Source organism: Carcharodon carcharias, chromosome 20 (assembly GCF_017639515.1).
Source record: "Carcharodon carcharias isolate sCarCar2 chromosome 20, sCarCar2.pri, whole genome shotgun sequence".
In the NCBI taxonomy this organism is placed as follows: Eukaryota; Metazoa; Chordata; class Chondrichthyes; order Lamniformes; family Lamnidae; genus Carcharodon; species Carcharodon carcharias.
In genome coordinates, this window is record NC_054486.1 from 15,199,952 (window position 1) to 15,220,379 (window position 20,428).

Genomic DNA, 20,428 nt, shown 5'->3' on the forward strand with positions numbered 1-20,428 from the left:
CCACCGCTGCTCCTTGGGGACTTCATCTTTATACATCTGCATATCATTATAAGCCCTGCTTGCAGGAATCTCTCTCTCCCCCCCCCCACCGCCACGTCAAATTTACTGCTCACGTCGGCAGGAAAACACGCCAGTGCAGAACACGTCCTGACAAGTGTGATGTAAGTCGGGACTTACCGTTAGGGCCCTGCTCACATCACGGACATCCAAGGTGCAGAAGATGCTGGAGTCCTACAGCACCTAGACCCTGGAGGAATGTGAATCCCATTCTCATGGGTGGATTTTCATGGACTTGGCTCTGCCGCGAAGCAGCACACAGAAGGTGGGAGGTCACCATTGAGGATCTGCTTCGGGACATAAGTGGCCAGGCCATGGTCTGTTACGGATGATTTCGGGGGGGTGGAGGGGAAGGTGTAAGGGGGTTGGGGTGAGGTTGGGAGGGGGGTATGAATGATGATGTTAGTGGTGGGGTGAGGTTGGGAGGTGTGGGAGAGGGAGCATGGGGGGAGGTGGGTGTAATGGGGAGAATGCGGCAACTGGGAGGAAGGTGTAAGGAAGGAGCAAGTGTAAGGTAAGGAGTTCGGAGGGGGGAAGGAATTCAGAGGGGGATGGGACTTTGGGGTGGAGGAAGGAGTTTGGAAGGGGAAGCGATCTGTGATGAAGGAGGAGTCCGGGGTGGGTGGGGGGGGGGGGGGTTTGTGTGGTGCAGTGGAAGGTGTCTGGGGAGTTGGGGGTTGTGGAGGAAGGAGGCTTGGGGGGGTGGAGAATGGAATCCAGGCCAAGGGGGTGGGGGGTGAGGGGAGGAAGGAGTCCAGGTGGAGTAAGGGAGGAGGATGGAGTAAGGTGGGGCAATGTCCAGGTGAACTTGCTAGGGAAGGGTCTGTGGAGTCGATGACTGCCTCCTGGGGAGCGAAATGAGGATGGGCGCGGTAGGAGGGAATGGTGAGACTGAGAGGGGGCAGAGTGAGGCAGTAGAGTGGAAGGGAGAGGGCAAGATGGTAGTGGTAGAAGGGACGGCGAGGGTGCTTGATGGGGATTTGGGGGCAGACATGGACCCTGGGGGTGGGAAGGAGGAGGTGGGGGGAGACAGTGCCATTGTGGTAATGTCAATAATCTGGAGGCCCAGGCTTATGCTCTGGGGCCATGGGTTCAAATCCCACCATGGTAACTAGTGTGGTTTAACTTTAATATTCAAGGCTGAGATGGACAGATTTTTAATCAGTAAGGGAATCAAGGGTTATGGGGAAAAGGCAGGAAAGTGGAGCTGAGGATTATTAGATCAGCCATGATCTCATTGAATGGCAGAGCAGACTTGATGGGCTGAACGGCCTACTTCTGCTCCTACTTCTTACGGTTATGGGATGGGATTCTCGGGAAAGTAGGGAACATGCACGTTCACCTGGACATCCCGGAAAGAAAAGGGTTCGGACTGGTAGGTGACGGTGGGGAGGTGGAAGGTGATGCCAGGGGGTCAACAGTGATGGGGGAAAGGACATGGGTGACTGGGGGAGGGGAAAGGATGGGGGAGCCGAAGACAAACCTCGCCAGTTCTGTGCTTCTAAAACCGAAAGTGAGAGGAGCCTTGTGTTGGACGGGCACAGGTGCTGCATGGGAGTGTGATCGGTGAGTGGGTGGAGATACAGGTCAGCTCAGATGGACAACTGAAAGAGAACCCCAGCAGGCAGCATTGAGAATGCTCAGGACAGTGAGATGAGTGTAATTAAGGGAAGATCCCCGTACGTGGGAGAGGCTCCGAAAGACCCGGCTGCACACACACTTCTCCCTCCAGAATCACTTGTGGTCCGGCTGCGTGCAGCTGAACCGCTAGTGGTGGTGGTATACAGTGGGAGGTCTCGCGTAGCCTGTAAGTGAAGCTGAAAGACACCATTACACATTATTCAGTGTAAGTGAATATATTTTCAGATTATAAAGTGACAAAATGTGTTCACCCATGCAACCACTTGTGATCAGTGATTCTTAACTTTTCTAGGCCTACCACTACAAGGTGCTAACCTGACATCCGCAGCAGGGGTGGAGACAGCCTGTGCAAAGGTTGGCCCTGTTGCCTGTGATGACTTTGACATGGGTCCACTGGAGAGCCGAGGCCTTGGGGACCCTGGGCTGCTTTGGCTATCCTCCTGTGGGCCAGCTGCTCCCTCTGCACTGACAGAGGATTAGGTTGAGGGGGTCACAAGCAAAGGGGACTCAGAGGGAGAGGGCAGCCTCTGGGATTCCTGAGTGGATGACCCAGGGGAACCCAGCTGCCGCTCCTCCTCCCTTCTGGTCCCCGGCCTGACTCCTTGAGGGGAAGGAGCACCTGGAGGGGTGTTGAGATGCCCCGTTTCCCCCTCAAGTAGCCACTGCAGGAACTCATCCATGGCTACCGTGATGGGGTGCAGGTCCACGTGCATCTCTGTGTTCTGCTGGACCAGGGTCTCCATGGCGTTTTGCCATCCTTCCAATGGAGACCTCCATACGTGCATGTGTTGGCAACGCTTTACCAGAGAGCAGGTGGGCACACTCCTCCGACTCGCGTGCCACTCTGTTGAGGGCTTCCAGCAGCTCTGCGTGATGTTCTCCCTCCTTCTGCTGACTCTCCAGATGAGTTGGAAGGCCGAATCCAGAGGCTCGTCATCTGACTTGGACCTCAGATGCCTCTTCCCCAGCAGTCCTCTGAGTGCTGGGGTGCTTGGTTGTACCCGCCTCCTCCTGCTGCGGACACGTCTGTGTGGTGACCACCAGATTGCGAACCTGAACCTGCTCCAGATCTAGGTCCCACCGAGGTCTGTGCCTCTCTGCTGGTGGAGGGTGTGGGTAAGCGTTGTGATGGGTCTTCCAGGCTGCTTATTTCCAGCTGTTCAACAGAGGAGGTGTCCTCTTGGCTGGAGGTGAGGACATGGATGGAGCTGAGGGACTGGCTGGCTGAGGGTGTCGGCCGCTTGGCAGAGCTCCCTGTGAACCAAAGTTGAGATGATTGGTGCATGGCAGCAGAGTCAAAAGCAGGAGAGAGAGCACTCACAGTTACGTTGAGAGAGGGATGATGTGGTGCAGGATCCTCACGTGCGTGTTTGTTGCTGACGTCACTGTCACTGCAGGCATGGTCCACATCCGCACCAGTCAGCGCGATGGCACACTCCTCAAAGTGAGTGAGGGGCCTAATGTGGGCCACTCCACCCCCAGGTCTGGGCCCTCTCCCTGCTGATGTGAGCCAACTTCTCCTGCATGAAAACAGATGGAGAGAGTGTGAGCAGGACACATGGCACTGCGTGGAATGTTTGTGTGCTGAGCAGAGCCATGGATGGGCTGAGGACATGACCCTGATGGAGATGTGAGGGTGTGTGTGAGAGTTAGCGGTGTTGAGATGTGGGATCCTTGTGGATGTGTGATGGGTTTATGAGTGTGTGAGTTGAAAGTGATGAGATGAGTGACTTACCCTTGTGGAACGGAGGAGACCATTCATCCTCTTTTGGGACTGGGTGGCTGTCATCTTTTGCAAGGCGTTGGCGCTGACCACCACTGCCAGCGCCTCCCATGCTGGATTGTTGACCTTGCTTGTTGGCATCCGCCCAGAGCAGGGATAGAGGACTTCACGGCGGGCCTCCACTGCGTCTAGTAGGCACCTGAGGGAGGCGTCACTGAATCTGCAGGCAGCACGGTTCCTCCCTTTGGCAGCTATTGGTTCGCAGCAGCTTCCTATCCCATGAAGGCTGCTAGCTCTTTGCAAGGGTGGCCTTTAAATTTGGCGTCTGGTTTACTGAAGGCCTGATGGGGTGGAATGGGCGAACGAGAGGCCAGAGACCCCATGTGTTTCCTGGGAATGCATGATTAATGAGGCCGGATTCGGACAATACATCATGAAACACTGCCATTGTGGCCAAAGGGAAAACATCTTTCTTCCTGCCCACTACCACACTTAGTGCAAATCTGGGATGATTCCGCCTTTCATCTTAGAATAAGAGATAGGCCATTTAGGACTGAAATAAGGAGGAATTTCTTCACTCAGAGGGTGGTGAATCTTTGGAATTCTCTACCCCGGAGGGCTGTGGAAGCTCAAACATTGAGCAAGTTCATGTCAGAGATCAATAGATTTCTAGATACTAATGACATCAAGGGATATGGGAATAGCACTGGAACATGTTGTTGAGGTAGATGATCAGCCATGGTCTAGTTGAATGGCGGAGCAGGCTCGAGGGGCCGAAGGGCCTACACCTGCTCCTATTTCCAAAATTCCAATGTATTGGCAAAGAAAGAATAAAATTGGTTGTAAGAAAGGCCAGGGATATACACTTCCAGTTGAAGTGCTAGCACTGGACAGACACAATAGGGATCATTTCAAGCTAATTTGCTGGGCAGGAAATCAGCAAAGTTACACCCTGTTAGAATCATACCTCTTTAAACTGGATGTTTATTTTTAAAATATAGAAGGACATTACTCAGAACGATTAGTTTATTATATACCAAAAACTCTTTTAAACAATTTTCAAGAACTGATTGACACACGATTGTAGTCCACACACATACACACAAAATTGGAGGCTACCCAAGAGTTTTTTTTAGAAGGGTCATGGAACTGCCAACAAGTAGGCCTTTTCCAGGCAATATCCTGATCTTTATGGTACTTGAGAAGGAGTTGTTTGTTTTGAACTGCAGAGCTCTTTAATTAAGGAAGCTAGATGACAGAAAGGCAATCACATGGCAGAGGCAAACCTTAAGTTAAAACCTGTGGTTTTGCTTTCAGTTTTGTTGGGGAAGGGCTGAGAACAGGAGGCCCTGACGAGTTCTCTCCCCCTCTCTGCTTTGTGAAACCGTGTGTGGTTCTCTGTAGCCAGATAATCCTCATCTGAGTGTTGTTTGTCTGGGTAATTTTGGACTAGCTAGCTGAGACAGGAAGAATCGGTCCAGCTATACTCTCTTCCACTGTTGAAGAATCACTGATGAACTTTCCGACATTTACTGAGCCCAGTGGCATGCCTCCAACCAAGGGAACTTCAGACCGACAGCATCGAACCTCCATGAGCTTTCATTTCTTTTTCTCTTTTTAGGAGAGTTTTTATTTCCATCCACCCGACCCTGCAGAGACTGTGTGTTTGTGTGTGTGTGTTTGTTTGTGTGTGTGTGTGTGTGTGTGTGTATCCATGCGTGTGTATGCTGGGGAAGTTTAAGGGTTAGCTAGTTACATTTCCGGAATACAATCGTGTGTCAACCAGTTCTTGAAACTTGTTTAAAAGGGGTTTTGTTTTATAATAAATTAATCATTCTGAGTCTTTTAAAAGAAGCCTGGTCAGAGTTTCTTTTCTGGCTACTAGAAGTATAGGTAAATGATTGGCCATTTTGATGAGAGAATTAAACATTTAGATTAATGGTATGGCCTCTGGAGTAGTGGGACTTGATAATCCACACACTTCTCTCATCCTGGTCGTAACACTGCCCAATATTGCTCTCCACTTAGTCCAATAAAGAGTAAAATGGGCAGGGTGTAAGAATTAGCATTGCACCCATCCTGACAGTTTCCTCGCGAACGGGTTAGATTAAAATGCCCCATTGACACCTTCTGTTTTTTCTGATGTTATATCCCAGATATTTGATTAACAGGAGGGGGGACCAGTCCGAACTGTAGGTTTAGCCAAAGTTAATCTAATGTTCGTTACCCAGAAAATACAAAACAATTTATATGGGCATTAACAGAGCATTTACATGTCAGTAAACTCATCGCAGGATTAAGTCGCATTAAAAATTGTAAGGATGATATTTGAATAGTTTGTAATATTATCAGAACCCCAAAATAGCATTATAGCTTTGAAATTTTTGCATCACATTCATTTTAGTTATTTTTGGCTAATCATGATGAACATCATTGATGCATGGTGAGCAGCATAGTAAGCTTCAAGTTAATTGAGTGATGATTATCAGCACCTTTGCAATAAATTGTATAATGAATAGGCTTTATATTTGCTCTATTAAACATCTTGCTTGCTGTGATTTCTAAATCTTTTATAATCGACATTATTTTTTGCTTAGGTTTGAAATCCTGGAACAGGAAATGAACAATTTGGGATCTCAGATCGCTGATGTAAACCATGCAGCTAACCACCTGGTAGAGAGTGGCCACCCCAGTACGCAAGAAATTAAAGAATGTCAGGATCATGTGAACCGCAGGTACGCTCCTAATTTGTTGCCGTTCACCACACATAGCGGGCATGATTCACTGGTGGTTTGTTGACCTGCAAAAGAGCATTCTGAAGCTGGCAAGATGATGAGAGAAATAAGCTGCTCATTCCATTTAGTTTTTACATAAAGGATCCAATCAAGAGACCATTGTCTCCTTCCACCCCTTGCTTCCAATTCAGTTCCCCTTGCTGGATATGCCCATTTCTCCTTTGCGTTCTTTAATGAATTCTCAGTTCATTTCATTAAGTGACCATCTTCTTATGTTCTTCTCTTTGGGCCTGTATTTTGCTCTTTCCTCCTATAAGCAGGTAACCTCATGACAGATCACTGCCAAAGATGTTTTTGGACAAGCCGTAGGATATGTGTGAGAGTTGCCTAGCATAACTAGTGAGAAAAGGCAATTTGATCTAACAAGCCCTCTTCTTTCTGAGACCATGAATAATAATTTTATCTTGAATCTTTCTCCTAATTGAAGGAGCACTAAGTTCCATCCCAATCTTTCCTGGGTGAAATAAATCAAATATCGCTTTCAAGTCAGCATAACTCTCTATCACTTTCTCAATAAGTATTGCTGCAGCTTCCTTTTAACGGGTTTGGTTAATCTGAATGAACTACGTTCTCTGATGGTACAGTTTTAAAGGAGTTGCAGAAACAGAGAGCCCTGGGTGGGGCGGGGTCCTTGTACAAAAATCCTTGTAGCTGCCAGTACAAGTTGGGAAGGCTGTTAAAAAAGCACACAGGATCCTTGGCTTTATAAACAGAGGCATTGAGTCTGATATTTATGGGAAGGCAGGGGGTGTACAGTAGAGCAGGAGAAATCCGGCAAGGTGAGGGACACACAAATCCTGTTGAATTTAGCAGTTATAGTTTTTTACCTTCCATTTCCTACTAAACTGGAAAGGACTGGATATGGCAGGACTGCAGAACTTTGATCTGATGTATTGGTTGTGGGGTGGCTTTGCCTGCTGCTTCCACAGTTTAGCATGCATGCAGTCCATTGGTGGTGGATTATAATCCTGGTCCCTTTTTGGGACAATTCCAGATCAAGTATACTTCTCAGATGATTCATCTCAACTTTAGGCTGAGAACGACAGATGTCAAAGATGCTAAATGGGCCTGAAGGACTGAACTATCTCTCTCCAAAGGAAAGGAACCCCCTGACAGTATTACTGCCTTTTGGATACCATTTTAACAAGTTTCAAGCAGATTATTATATTCTGGATATTATTAAGGACCAGGAATAACTCCTCAGTAATTTCCCTCCCACGTCTTTCACTGACACCAAAAAGGGAATGGAGTCAGATTCATGAGTTATCAATATAGAAGGCCATGTGAGACAATATAAATTCTAAACGATATAGATGTTTATTAAAGAGTTGAACATGAAATCCATAGTTTGGTGAGAAAGTACATTACAATGTTACAAGCTCCAGGAGGTGAGAAAATACAATCTTATCTCTGGTAGAGAATGCAGCTTTTAAATTCAATTATTGTTGCAGTAAAATGTTTTAAGTATATTACTTAGGTAGGATTGCTTTAATCCCTGAATAGAAGACTACAGAGTTAGCGAGATAGTTCTGTCCTGGTTAAGGGGAGAATTATCATATTTGTACCTTCACCTTGAGAGATGCTCGAGCAAGTTAAACAAATGTAAAAATCCAATGTATGCTCTAATTTATAATGCTTCTTGGGGTGCCTAATTAATTTCTAATGTATAATTTGAATACAAAGCACATGTTTTGCTAGGAGGCGTTGCAGGGATAGAGAAAAGTCTGGATGAAACACAAATCGACACAAGAAAAAGAATTGCCAAACGCTGTCACCTTCTGAAAAATTTGACTCCACTCCAGAAAAAATTTCTTTTCACTTTCTTTCCTCCAATCCCTTGATTCCCACGCCTCAATCAAGATTGTGAATTTAATAATGAACAAAGGGCAAAACCCATCTTCTGTAACTCTCTGATACATCACCAAATCATCCCAACGTGTTGCACTCCTGTATCTCCCCAAATGTTATCCCCTTTAGTTTTCTAGAGCGTTTTCTCCAGGCAGGAAGACTGAATATCCTAAGCTACGATACTACCCCTGTGTATGATTGGCATGGGGAATGCCTGATCCAGTGTAAAATGACTATGCAGGCATTGCTATAAATAACTTATCCTGAACCTAAAATGTAAACATAGATCAAAATATATATCAAAAGAGAGTTGGGAAAATGTTTTGGTTTATTTTAAGAAAGATTATTTATGTTAAAATTTGCCCTTTTAATTTCTGTGGCATTTGCGAACTGATGGCTAGGTTTGTTTTCTGTTTGAGATGCATGTTTACGTAGAATAACAACCTTGATGCGATTGGCAGATGGCTGATGTTCCAGAAGTTGGTGGAGATCAAAAAGAACAACATAGACTCGGCGTTGAGTCTTCAGAATTATTGTCTTGAGTGTGATGAGACCAAAGCCTGGATCCATGAGAAAACCAAACTCATTGAATCAACCCAGGACTTGGAAAAAGACTTGGTCGGTGTCCTGGCCATTCAGCGCAAGTTGTGTGGAATAGAGAGGGATCTGGCTGCCATTGAATCAAGGCTTCCAGAGTTGCAGAAGGAGGCCCATGCATTGGCAGATGAGCACCCCAAGCATGCTGCAGATATCTTGAATAGGCTTAAGGAAATCAATGATGTTTGGGATGAACTAAAACACACTCTTCAAGGTCGTGAGGAGTCACTTGGGGAGGCCAGCAAACTGCAGAAGTTCCTGCAAGATTTAGATGATTTTCAGTTGTGGCTGTCCAAATCCCAAAAAGCTATTGCTTCTGAAGATGTGCCAAACTCCTTACCTGAAGCAGACGCTCTCCTCGGGCAGCACAATGCAATAAAAAATGAGATAGATCGCTATGAGGAAGATTACCAGAAGATCAGAGATACTGGAAAAATGATAACGCAGGAAGAAACCGACCCACAGTTTCAAATATTAGAGCAGCGTTTAAAAGGACTGGACACTGGTTGGAATGAGCTTCATCAGATGTGGGAAAACAGAAAGGATCTTCTCTTTCAGTCTCACGGATATCAGCAGTTCCTCAGGGACAGCAAACAAGCAGGTGGCATTCTCAGCAATCAGGTACTTGACTTTTATCATCTTGTGCAATAAGACAACCAGCCTAGTGTTACTGTGAAGTGCTTTTGGCTGCCCAGTGAAGCTAAACTAGTATAATATAAATAGGATGGTAAGGACCAAAGTGACTAGGGAGCAAAGCAAAGTTAGAGAACTTGCCTTCAGTGAGTTTCACGCCACTTTCAGACTGAGTTCTGAATCTGGAAACACACTGCATTTGCACAGTGAATACAACATCAGTGTTACCCAAACCTTTGAAGTGATGTGTTTTTTCATGTAAGTGCGCCCTTCATCTTTACTTCTGACTAACAAGACAAAATGGGATACTGATTTTTTTTATTGCATTTAGAAGATGGTTAAGGATAGAGAGCATATATGCATTTGGGCACTAGAAATATGGTAGATATCAGAACAACTTTATTAGCATTTTTGGAACACCTTGACGATCTATTCTGCCTCAGAAAATCACCCTTCAATATATTACATTTTTAAAATCATGGTACTATGAATTTAATTAAGACTATTTTGCACAGTTGTGCTGGGATCTTGGGTGCATATCAGAAATCTCTTTTTCAATAATTACAACTTAAAAAAAAAATCCTGTTCCTTTAAAAGCATTAACGAGGTTGGTTTGCTCCTGTTCTGCAGTGCAGTATTTCACCTCGCCTTTAGGGCTGATGTTGGGGTCTCTACCAGCAGGGAAAAGCAGGCTGTCAGAGAACCAACATCTCATTTTTCATTGCGTCAGCTTTTAGTTTCAATTGGCTTGGAAAAATATTGAGATTTTTAATTTCAAATCAAGTAAAAGTGAGGAGAATTCTACCCTCCCCCCACCCCCCATCTCTCCTCTCCCCCCCCCCCCCCCCCCCCCCCAAAAAAAAAAATCAGTCAGGGGGTTGTGTGGGGGCGGGCGCGGACCTGATTGGTGCTCCCGATCGGGTCTGCGCCACCGTTTTACATGGGTGGGCCATTTAAGGCCTGCCCAGCATGACCCGTGCTCCCTGTGCGGGTGGGGAAGGGGGGTGGGTTCCCTGAGTCGGGAGTGTGCTTTTTTACACATGCGCATGAAAGGGTGCAGAAATCTCACCGACGCACAGAGGTGCCTCAAGGAGATAAGTTTTAAAAATTTTAATAAATAAACAAATTGAAGGCATGTCACATGAGCTGGGACATGTCAATGCGCTTTAATGAAAACATTTATTTAATTTATAAACCCTTCATGAAACCTCACCCCGCCGTGGATGAGGTTCCATGCAAAATTCGAAGGCCGCCTGAGCTTTCTCAGTAGCTTGAATTAGTTCATTAATGGCCTCAGTAGGCCTTTGACAGCTTGGCGGACCCGCAGCTGAGTCGGCTTCCAGCCCGCTGAACTGAAAAACAAATAACACGCGGTGACGTTGGGATGCCCGCCCGACCTCACCCCGCGTCATTTTACACCTGACCCCGCCCGCCGAGCCGAAAACTCTCCCCCAGGAAAGAGTTTGAACGGTCGTTCTGCGAACTTCAGTTGAAAGGAGATCAACGAGCCAGTTTTATGCTGCTGACTTGGACTTATTTCACACCCGGATAGTCAGAAAATAGGTATCAGCGAATAAATTACAAAAAGGCAACGAAAGTAAAATGTAGTCAGAAGACTGCATCAGCAAATCGCAGTAGAATTACTTTCATGTTTGAACAAGCAGCTGGCATTGTGAAGAATCTCATTCTTTTGACTTCACTGTCCTAAATCTAACCACATGCAGAGAGGTGGTGACCTAGTGGTATTGTCACCAGACTAATAACCCAGAGACCCAGGGTAATGCTCTGGGGACCTGGGTTCGAATCCCACCACAGCAGATGGTGAAATTTTGAGTTCAGTAGAAGTCTGGGATTAAAAGTCTAATGATACCATGAACCCACCCGGTTCACTGATGTCCTTGAGGGAAGGAAATCTGCTGTTCCCTCACTTGGTCTGGCTCCATGTGACTCCAGGCCCACAGCAATGTGGTTGACTCTTAAATGCCTTCTGAAATGGCCTGGCAAGCCACTCAGTTGTATCAAACCGCTAAAAAATAAAAAAGAATGAAACTGGATGAACCACCCAGCATCGATCTAGGCACTGGAAACAACAACGGCAATCCCTATTGACCCTGCAAAGTCCTTACTAACATCTGAGGGCTAGTGCCAAAATTGGGAGAGCTGTCCCACTGACATCCTCGCAGAATCATACCTTACAGATAATGTCCCAGACACCACCATCACCATCCCTGGATATGTCCAGTCCCACCGCCAGAGGTGGTGGCACAAAGGTATACAGTCGGGAGGGAGTTGCCCTGGGAGTCCTCAACATTGACTCCAAACCCATGAAGTCTCATAGCATCAGGTCAAACATGGGCAGGGAAACCTCCTGCTGAATACCACGTACTGCCCTCCCTCAGCTGATGAATCAGTGCTCCTCCATGTTGAACTTGGAGGAAGCACTGAGGGTGGCAAGTGCGCAGAATGTACTCTGGGTGACTTTAAGGTCCATCACTAAGAGTGGCTCAGTAGCACCAGCACAGATTGAGCTTGCCGAGTCCTAAAGGACAAAGCTGCTATACAGGGTGTGCAGTAGGCGGCGAGGGAAAAACATACTTTACCTCATCCTTACCAACCTACCTGTCGCAGATGCATCTGTCCATGACAGTATCAGTAAGAGTGATCAATGCACAGTCCTTGTGGAGACGAAGTCCCATCTTCACATTGAGGATACCCTCCATCGTGTTGTGTGGCACTACCACCGTGCTAAGTGGGATAGATTTCAAACAGACCTAGCACCTCAAGACTGGGCATCCATGAGGTGCTGTGGGCCATCAGCAGCAGCAGAATTGTACACAACCACAATCTGGAACCTCGAGGCCCGGCATATCCCCCACTCTATCATTACCATCAAGCCAGGGGATCAACCCTGGTTCAATGAAGAGTGCAGGAGGGCATGCCAGGAGCAGCACCAGGCATACCTAAAAACGAGGTGTCAACCTGGTGAAGCTACAACACAGGCCTACTTGTGTGTCAAACAGCTTAAGCAGCAAGTGATAGACAGAGCCAAGCGATCCCACGACCAACGGATCAGATCTAAGCTCTTCAGTCCTGCCACATCCAGTTGTGAATGGTGGTGGACAATTAAACAACTCACTAGAGGAGGAGGCTCCACAAATATCCTCATCCTCAATGATGGAGGAGTCCAACACATCCAAGCAAAAGATAAGGCTGAAGCATTCGCATCACCCTTAGCCAGAAGTGCTGAGTGGATGATCCATATCCTCCTCCAGAGGTCCCCAGCATCACAGATGCCAGTCTTCAGCCAATTTGATTCACTCCACGTGATATCAAGAAATGGCTGAAGGCACTGGTTAATGCAAAGGTTATAGGCCCGGACAATATTCCGGCAATAGTACTGAAGACTTGTGCTGCAGAACTTCCTGCGCCCCTAGCCAAGCGGTTCCAGTACATTTACAACATTGGCATCTACTCTGCATTGTGGAGAATTGTTCAGGTATGTCCTGTACACTCAAAGCAGGACAAATCTAACCTGGCCATTTACCGCCCCGCCCCATTGGTCTACCCACGATCATTAGTAAAATGATGGAAAAGGTCATCAACACTTGTTTAGTAATAACCTGCTCACTGATGCTCAGTTATGGTTCCGCCAGGGTCACTCAGCTCCTGACCTCATTATAGCCTTGGTTCAAGCATAGAGAAAAGAACTGAACTCCAGAGGTGAGGTGAGAGTGACTGCCCTGGACATCAAGGCAGCATTTGACCGAGTGTGGCATCAAGGAGCCCTAGCAGAACTGGAGTCAGTAGGAACCAGGGAGAAAACTGGTTGGAGCCATACCTAGCACTAAGGAAGATGATTGTGGTTGTTGGAGGTCAATCATCTCAGTTCCAGGACATCACTGCAGGAGTTCCTTAGGGTAGAGTCCTCGGCCCAACCATCTTCAGCTGCTTCATCAATGACCGTCCTTCCATCATAAGGTCAGAAGTGAGGATGTTCGCTGATGATTGCACAATGTTCAGCACCATTTGCGACTCCTCAGATACTGAAGCAGTCCATGTCCAAATGCATTAAGAACGGGACCATATCCAGGCTTGGGCTGACAATTGACAGGTTACATTCACGCCACAGAAGTGTCAGGCAATGACCATCTCTGACAAGAGAGAATCTAAACACCACCTCTTGACACTCAATGGCATTACCATTGCTGAATCCCTCACTATCAACATCCTGGGGTTACCATTGACCGGAAACTGAACTGGATTACCCATATAAATACCATGGCTACAAGAGCAGATCAGAGGCTAGGAATCCTGCATTGAGTAACTCGCCTCCTGATTCACCAAAGCCTGTCCATCGTCTACATGGCACATGTCAGGAGTGATGGAGTACTCTCCATTTGCCTGGATGTGTGCAGCTCCAACAATACTCTAGAAGCTTGACACTATCCAGGACAAAGCAGCCCACTTGACTGACAGCCCATCCACAAACATTAATTCCCTCCACCAGTGACGAATAGTGGCAGCAGTGTGTACCATCTACAAGATGCACTGCAGGAACTCACCAAGGTTCCTTAGGCAGCACCTTCTCAACACATGACCACTACCATCTAGAAGGTCAAGGGCAGTAGGTACATGGGAACACCACCACCTAGAAGTTCCCTTCCAAGCCACTCGCCATCCTCACTTGGAAATATATTGCCGTTCCTTCACTGTCACTGGGTCAAAATCCTGGAACTCCCTAACAGCACTGTGGGTGTACCTACACCACATGGACTGCAGTGGTTCAAGAAGGCAGCTCAACGCCACCTTATCAAGGGCAATTAGGGATGGGCAATATAGGCTGGCCTAGCCAGTGACGCCTACATCCTGTAAATGAATAAAGAACAAATTTTGAAGAATCTAATTCTTTCGACTTCATTTAACCACATCTCTCCTGAAGTCACAGTGCTGTGGCACTTATTTTTCATATTTGGAATCTGCTGTGTGGTAGGGTTGATTAATTCATGTAAGCATATTATGTGAAATGCATGCATTTAACAGAAGCTGCGAAAAAAAAATCAGTGGGACGTTACGGTGGCTATTAAAATATACGGCCAGGTATATAGCCTGGCATTGGAGGAAAGGTCACAGGGCAGGTGTCTCACAGTTCTTACCTGCCTTGTACCTGTTGGCTATGTGGTGGCAATGGCAACAACCTGGGAGTGTGTCATGCATCATGTTCATGATGGTACATCATGCAGAGGACCAGAAGAAGGAAATTGTAGTTGAGGGAAAGAAAGGGACAAATTTCTTTAAACTTCCAAGTCTAAAGTACTGTCTAAATGCAAATGGTAAATATTCTTAAATGTTGCAAAATATCTTTTTGGGTAAACTATGACATTTCCTATAGGAATACAATTTAGCGCACATTGAAAAGCCAAACACACTGGAAGCAGCTGAAGCTGCTATCAAGAAACACGAGGATTTTGTGACAACTATGGAAGCCAATAAGGAAAAAATCTCTGGGACGATAGTTGAAGGAGAAAAGCTCATTCATGATGGAAATATTTTTAAGGACAAGGTGCTCGACAAGGTCAAATCTATTGATGAAAGGTAAAATGTGAACGTTTAGAGCACAGAGTTCACAGGATGTATGGTGAAAGGATGCGACTGGCTTGTATTATTCCAGTTCTTATGTGATTCTGCTGTTATCCAGGTACAAAAAGAATACAAAACAGGCAAAAGAGGTGGCTGCACATCTAAAAGACAACCGTGATCTTCAGCATTTCCTGCAGAATTGCCAAGAGGTGTGTTGACCCTAACCCGACTACAATAACTTTTAGTAATTTTTGTTCGAGATCCATGCATTTAATAATTCAAGCTGCTTGCCATAAATGAATGCAATCATATTTTTAAATTCTATATACGTCATCTTTTAAAATTACTGTTCAGTCTGGCAGCCAGAGATCTTTGCATTTGAGCTCACTACACTGGATAGAGAGAGCAAGGCGCTATGTTAAGGGCTGGGAGGCTGCAGGTTGCTTCCGTGATCTCATGTACGATGAGCTTCCGACTCTCAATGCATTGCGAAACAGTCAGACAGGAAGCTTACCCATTGCATTCCACACGCCATGTGCCAGTTGCAATGTCAGGGCCTACCCAAACTTTGTGGAGGGAAGGCTGGAGGCAAATAAGTATCGATTGAATTTCCAATGAGAGAAAGCTCTCTGTAATGTAAAGAGAAAACGCTGGAAATACTCAGTAGCTCAGGTGTCCATGGCAAGGGAAACAGGTTTAACACGTCAGGTCTCTGCAGCTTTCATCACCACTGGAACCTTTCACCAAAGCTTCCTAAAGTTTCACCCTGACCCCTCCGCAAAATATAATCCATCTAAACAGGCTATCAATCAGCAATATTCATGACATCTCACCATGTTTGCACATTGACCTTCTCCTGAACCTAATCCTGACCGGAACCATCCTAGACAATTCAAGCATCCATAGCTACTTATCCTTATGCATCCTTGCATTTAGCAGGTATTCCTCTAGGTTTTTTCTCTTTTTTACATTACTCATTTATGGGATGTGGGCGTCGCCGGCTAGGCCAGCAGTTATTGCCCATACCTAACTGCCCCTGAGAAGGTGGAGGTGAGCTGCCTTCTTGAACTGCTGCAGCCCATGTGGTGTAGGTACATCCACAGCGCTGTTAGGAAGGGGATTCCAGGATTTTGACCCAGCAACAGTGAAGGAACGACGATATATTTCCAAGTCAGGATGGTGAGTGGCTTGAAGGGGAACTTCTAGGTGGTGGTCTTCCTATGTATCTCCTGCCCTTGTCCTTCTAGATGGTAGTGGTCATGGGTTTGGAAGGTGCTGCCTAAGGAGCTTTGGTGAGTTTCTGCAGTGCAACTTGAGTGGATTAAAATACCATTAAATATTCATTCACAGAGTTTATGCTGTGCACGTGATGTAATTCTGAGAGAGAGAGAGGAAAACAACCTTCTTATCCTTTGTCTTCTTTGAGGTTTGGCAGTCTTTGACCTTAAATCTTGTGATCATAGATTAAGTTAAATAGCCTGCCCGTTTAGCATGCATGTGGCTGCCTGTTCACCTCTTGTGTGCCAAACCACAGAATATTCCTTTAAAAATCTGTTTCAGCAATTGTCACTGGAGGTCAAATTGAGTTCAGAATGCTGGAGAGAAATTTTCCTCTGGCGGGAGGGCTGGGCGGGGGTGGGGGCTGGCGCAGAACCAATCGCTGCCCGCGATCGGCTGTGTGCCGCCATTTTACACGTGAAAGGGTGCAGCACCTCTCCCTGAGGCACGGAGCTGCCTCAGAGAGGTTAAGCAGATAATCAAACTTTTAAAAAGCAAAGTAAAAAAAATTATTTAAACACGACCCCTCGTGTGACAGTGTCACATGAGCTGGGACATGTTTGTGAAATTTTGCAGAATTTATTTAATTATTTTATAAAACCTTCAGGAAACCTCATCCCGCCCGTGGCCGCTTGGGCTCTTTGCCTGCCGGCCAACCTTAAGGTTGGACGGGCAGCGTAGTTAATAAGTGAAATTACTTTTTTAATGGCCTTAATATATCAAAATGGTGCGCGATGACGTCCGGACACACGCCTGACGTCATCTTGCGTCATTTTACACGTCGGTGTGTTGGGCCTGCCTCTCCAGCCCCAACGCCCCACCTCCCACCACACCAGCGCCGATGACAATGTCCTGCCCGCTGTCTTCATTTAGGCTGAAATCTTCCATCGTTTTACAGTGTCCCGAAATTATTCACTGCCTGCTTCTGCTTCCAGCTTATTTTCTGGATCAATGAGAAGATGTTGACAGCGCAGGACACCTCTTACGATGAGGCCCGCAACCTTCACACAAAATGGCAGAAACACCAAGCGTTCATGGCCGAGCTGGCATCAAACAAAGAGTGGCTGGACAAAGCGGAAAAGGTAAAAAGGAATGATTAGTAAAGACCCTTGATAAACCTGTCTAACAAATCCCCCTTCCCCGCAGTTCCCCCATTTTGAATCCGTTGTTACCTATTCCGTAGTGAGGCGCCTTTATATTTAACATCCTGTTTGAATACTTGTTTGACGATTTTTGGAAGAGCGTTTACCCGAATTTTATGCAGGGGGACAATGTGCGCAACAAACTAAACTATATGTTTAAACACAATTTGTGAGCATTATGACCTGAGGGTTTTGTTTTGCTTTCAGTGCAGTCAGTGACCTGGGTAAAAATTGCATTCCAATTCCACTCGTTTTGAAAGTGAGTTTTTTTGCACAAGATTCTGCTCAAACTGCAGATCACTGAATGTAATTTTTTTTCACCTGACAGTGGAAGTTCAAAGAGACTTGGGGACTCTGCTACATTGACATCCCAAACTATCACAAGCAGGGTATAGAAAATAATCAAAAAGGCTAACTGGAATGCTGGCCTTTTGCGCTTCAAGGACCAGCATCCAAGGGGGTGGAAGGCATGCTTCAGCTATACGAAGCCCTGGTTAGAGCACAGCTGGAGTTGCCGTGAGTAGTTTTGGGCACTACACCTTATGTCGGATACATCGGCCTTGGCAGGAGTGCAACATAGATTCATCAGGACGATAATTAGTCTCCAAGGGTTAAACTATGGGGAGAGGTTACACAATATGTGGTTGTTTTTTTTTTGCAATTTGGATGGTTTTCAAGAGATTAAGGAGAACAGATTTGGTGGATATAGATGAACTATTTCTGCTGATTGAGAATATTAAGGCCAGAACTTTCAGGAGTTGAGATATGGGAAACACGGGGTGGTAGAAGTTTGGAATTCTCTTCCGCCGTTGATGCGGGTGGGTGAATTGTAAATTTTCGACCTGAGATTAATTAGATTCCTCTTATCCAAAGATATTAAGGGATGTGAGGCTAAGGCGGGATATGGAATTAGGTTCTGCGATCAGCCATGACCTCAGTGAATGGTGACCACAGGCACAAGGGACTCTTGTACTGATGTTCCAATGCCATCAGGCAGTGGGCTGAATTTTATATCCTCCCAGTCGGTGTGTTTCCCACTATGGGGGGGGAGGGGCATGTAAAATGGAGAGGGCGTCCATCCCACCACCTTCCCAGCCCACCCCCGAGCTCACCCCCATATTAAAATGACTATTTACAGGTCAATTAGGCTTGTTATCCGGCCTATTGACCCCAATAATACACTGCCAATAATACACTGCCCAAGCCATAATACACTTGGTGTGGGCAGTAGGGTGGGAGTGGAAAGCCCGATTTTTAACCTCAAATGATTAAAGGGCGGGAAGGAGGCTGCCCTTTGCCAATCTCCCCACCTCCCCCCACCCCCCCTCCCCTTAGACTGAACCCCCTCCTTCCTTCCTACCCGCTCCCTCTCTTAAACCACCCTATTCCACTGCCCCTGTCCCTAACGCTCCTGAACCCTCCTGGCCCAAGACCCTGGGCTTATCTGCTCTGAGGATCCTCGGCCTTGCGCTCCTCCCTTTAGCAGCAGTCCTGGCAGCTGCCACCAACATCCTTCTGGAGATATCGGGACCGATAGAGCTGCTGGTCATATTTAAAAGGTTTTAGAAGTGCTGTGTATTATTGTGACATTTTAAAAAAAGCATAATTTTAAGGGCTTCTTCAAAGGCCCACAAAACGACGCAATATGCTATGGTGACTAATTCGATCGGGGGGCAGGGCCAGCTTCCAACACAATGAGCAGAATTTAATCCAGCTCTTCACAGTGTGAATCCTGATGGCTGGGCCCACTTAATCCCAGGAGAGGCCCTGCGTCAGTCCTCCAGCGACAAAAATCTGCCCCGATTGTCGGAAGGCAGACAGGGCTAACACAGGATTCTGCCCCATCAGAAGTGTGTTGTCGACTGGCTCATTAATGAGTCAATTAACATCCATTATCCCTGTTGGGTTTGCCAATGGCCTCTTGGGGGGTGGTGGTGGGGGTTGGGGTGGGGGGGTGGTGGGTGGGGTTTGGGGTGGGGGGGTGCTCCCTCGGTGTCCCCACTCAGCCCATGACTCCCCCCCCCCCCCCACCTACGATCCTCATCCTGCCCTCACTCACCTTTGACCTGGGGGTTCCTTGTTGATCCAGGGCCTCTGGTGGGCGCATTACCAGTAGCTGCCACCGCTCTTGGTGACGCTGACAGCAATGAGGAGCTGCTGGTGTCTGATTGGCCAGCCGGCAGCTCTTGGCAGGTGAGATTTGCACCATGGGGGTCCTCAATCACAGAGAAGGCCTGATAGTGGCCACTCAAGTGGCTGAAGGACATTTGATTCTATCCATCCTCCAGTATGGAATTAACAGGAGACCCCTGCAGGTTCTCTGACCTGTGAGCGAGACCCCTGTTGGGCTGATTAAATCCTGCCCAATGTTTTTTTTTAAATTTAGCGCAAAAGATTGTAGAAACATGATTTGCATTTGAAATCCTTCAATCTTTTACATGGGTTGGCTAACAGTGCGACCTAGTGGAAACTCCAAGCCTAAATGTGTATCACTCCCTGAGCTCACAACATACACAGTGATTTAAAACAAAATACCCCAAATAGCTAACTCTTGTAAAGTGGGCTTTATTTGTGATTTGAATAATGAGTACAGTGGGAAACTCTGCATGAGATCCAAGTGAAGGATTTGAACTGCTGCTTGAAGAGACAAGGTAGTAGCTCAGTCAGAGTGATAAATCAATTGATTAAACCTGAATTAATGAGTCGATTTGTAATGTGACATAGTGATTAATTTCATAACTGACTTATTACCCATGTTAATAAATTTATTAATATGAAGTATACCTTTGCACTGAAATAGCAGAATATATTTGTAATGATATACTTTATATATTACAGAATATATTTGTAATGATATACTTTGGCTGGAGGTTAATCATTTACATTTATTGGAGTTATAAAAAATATTTCAATAGTTCCTAACTGAGTCACAAGTCATTGTTTATATATTTGTCCTGTAAGCCATATAATTTATGTTGTTGAGGGAGGATTCCTCTGTGCACTGCCTGTAACAAAATTGAGAACCTCTTCATTAAGAGGGTTTGATTTCTTGTGACAATATAGATATCCCACACAACTTCTGCCCCAGTAGGATTTTCATTGTTCAGTCTAGCGCTCTCTTGCTGTCATTTTGCCAC

At 46.3% G+C, this 20,428-nt stretch overlaps 1 protein-coding gene across 3 annotated transcripts in view; it reads left to right on the forward strand.

Moving 5' to 3' along the window:
* The window catches only part of LOC121292247 (spectrin beta chain, non-erythrocytic 1-like), a 265,589-nt gene that overhangs the window by 142,363 nt on the left and 102,798 nt on the right, over positions 1-20,428 (forward strand). For all 3 annotated transcript variants that reach the window (XM_041214009.1, XM_041214008.1, XM_041214010.1), the window contains 5 exons: positions 6,019-6,156; positions 8,526-9,282; positions 14,684-14,886; positions 14,990-15,080; positions 17,085-17,231. In XM_041214009.1, the coding sequence (XP_041069943.1) occupies positions 6,019-6,156; positions 8,526-9,282; positions 14,684-14,886; positions 14,990-15,080; positions 17,085-17,231 (1,336 nt within the window). The remainder of the gene's footprint in view (positions 1-6,018; positions 6,157-8,525; positions 9,283-14,683; positions 14,887-14,989; positions 15,081-17,084; positions 17,232-20,428) is intronic.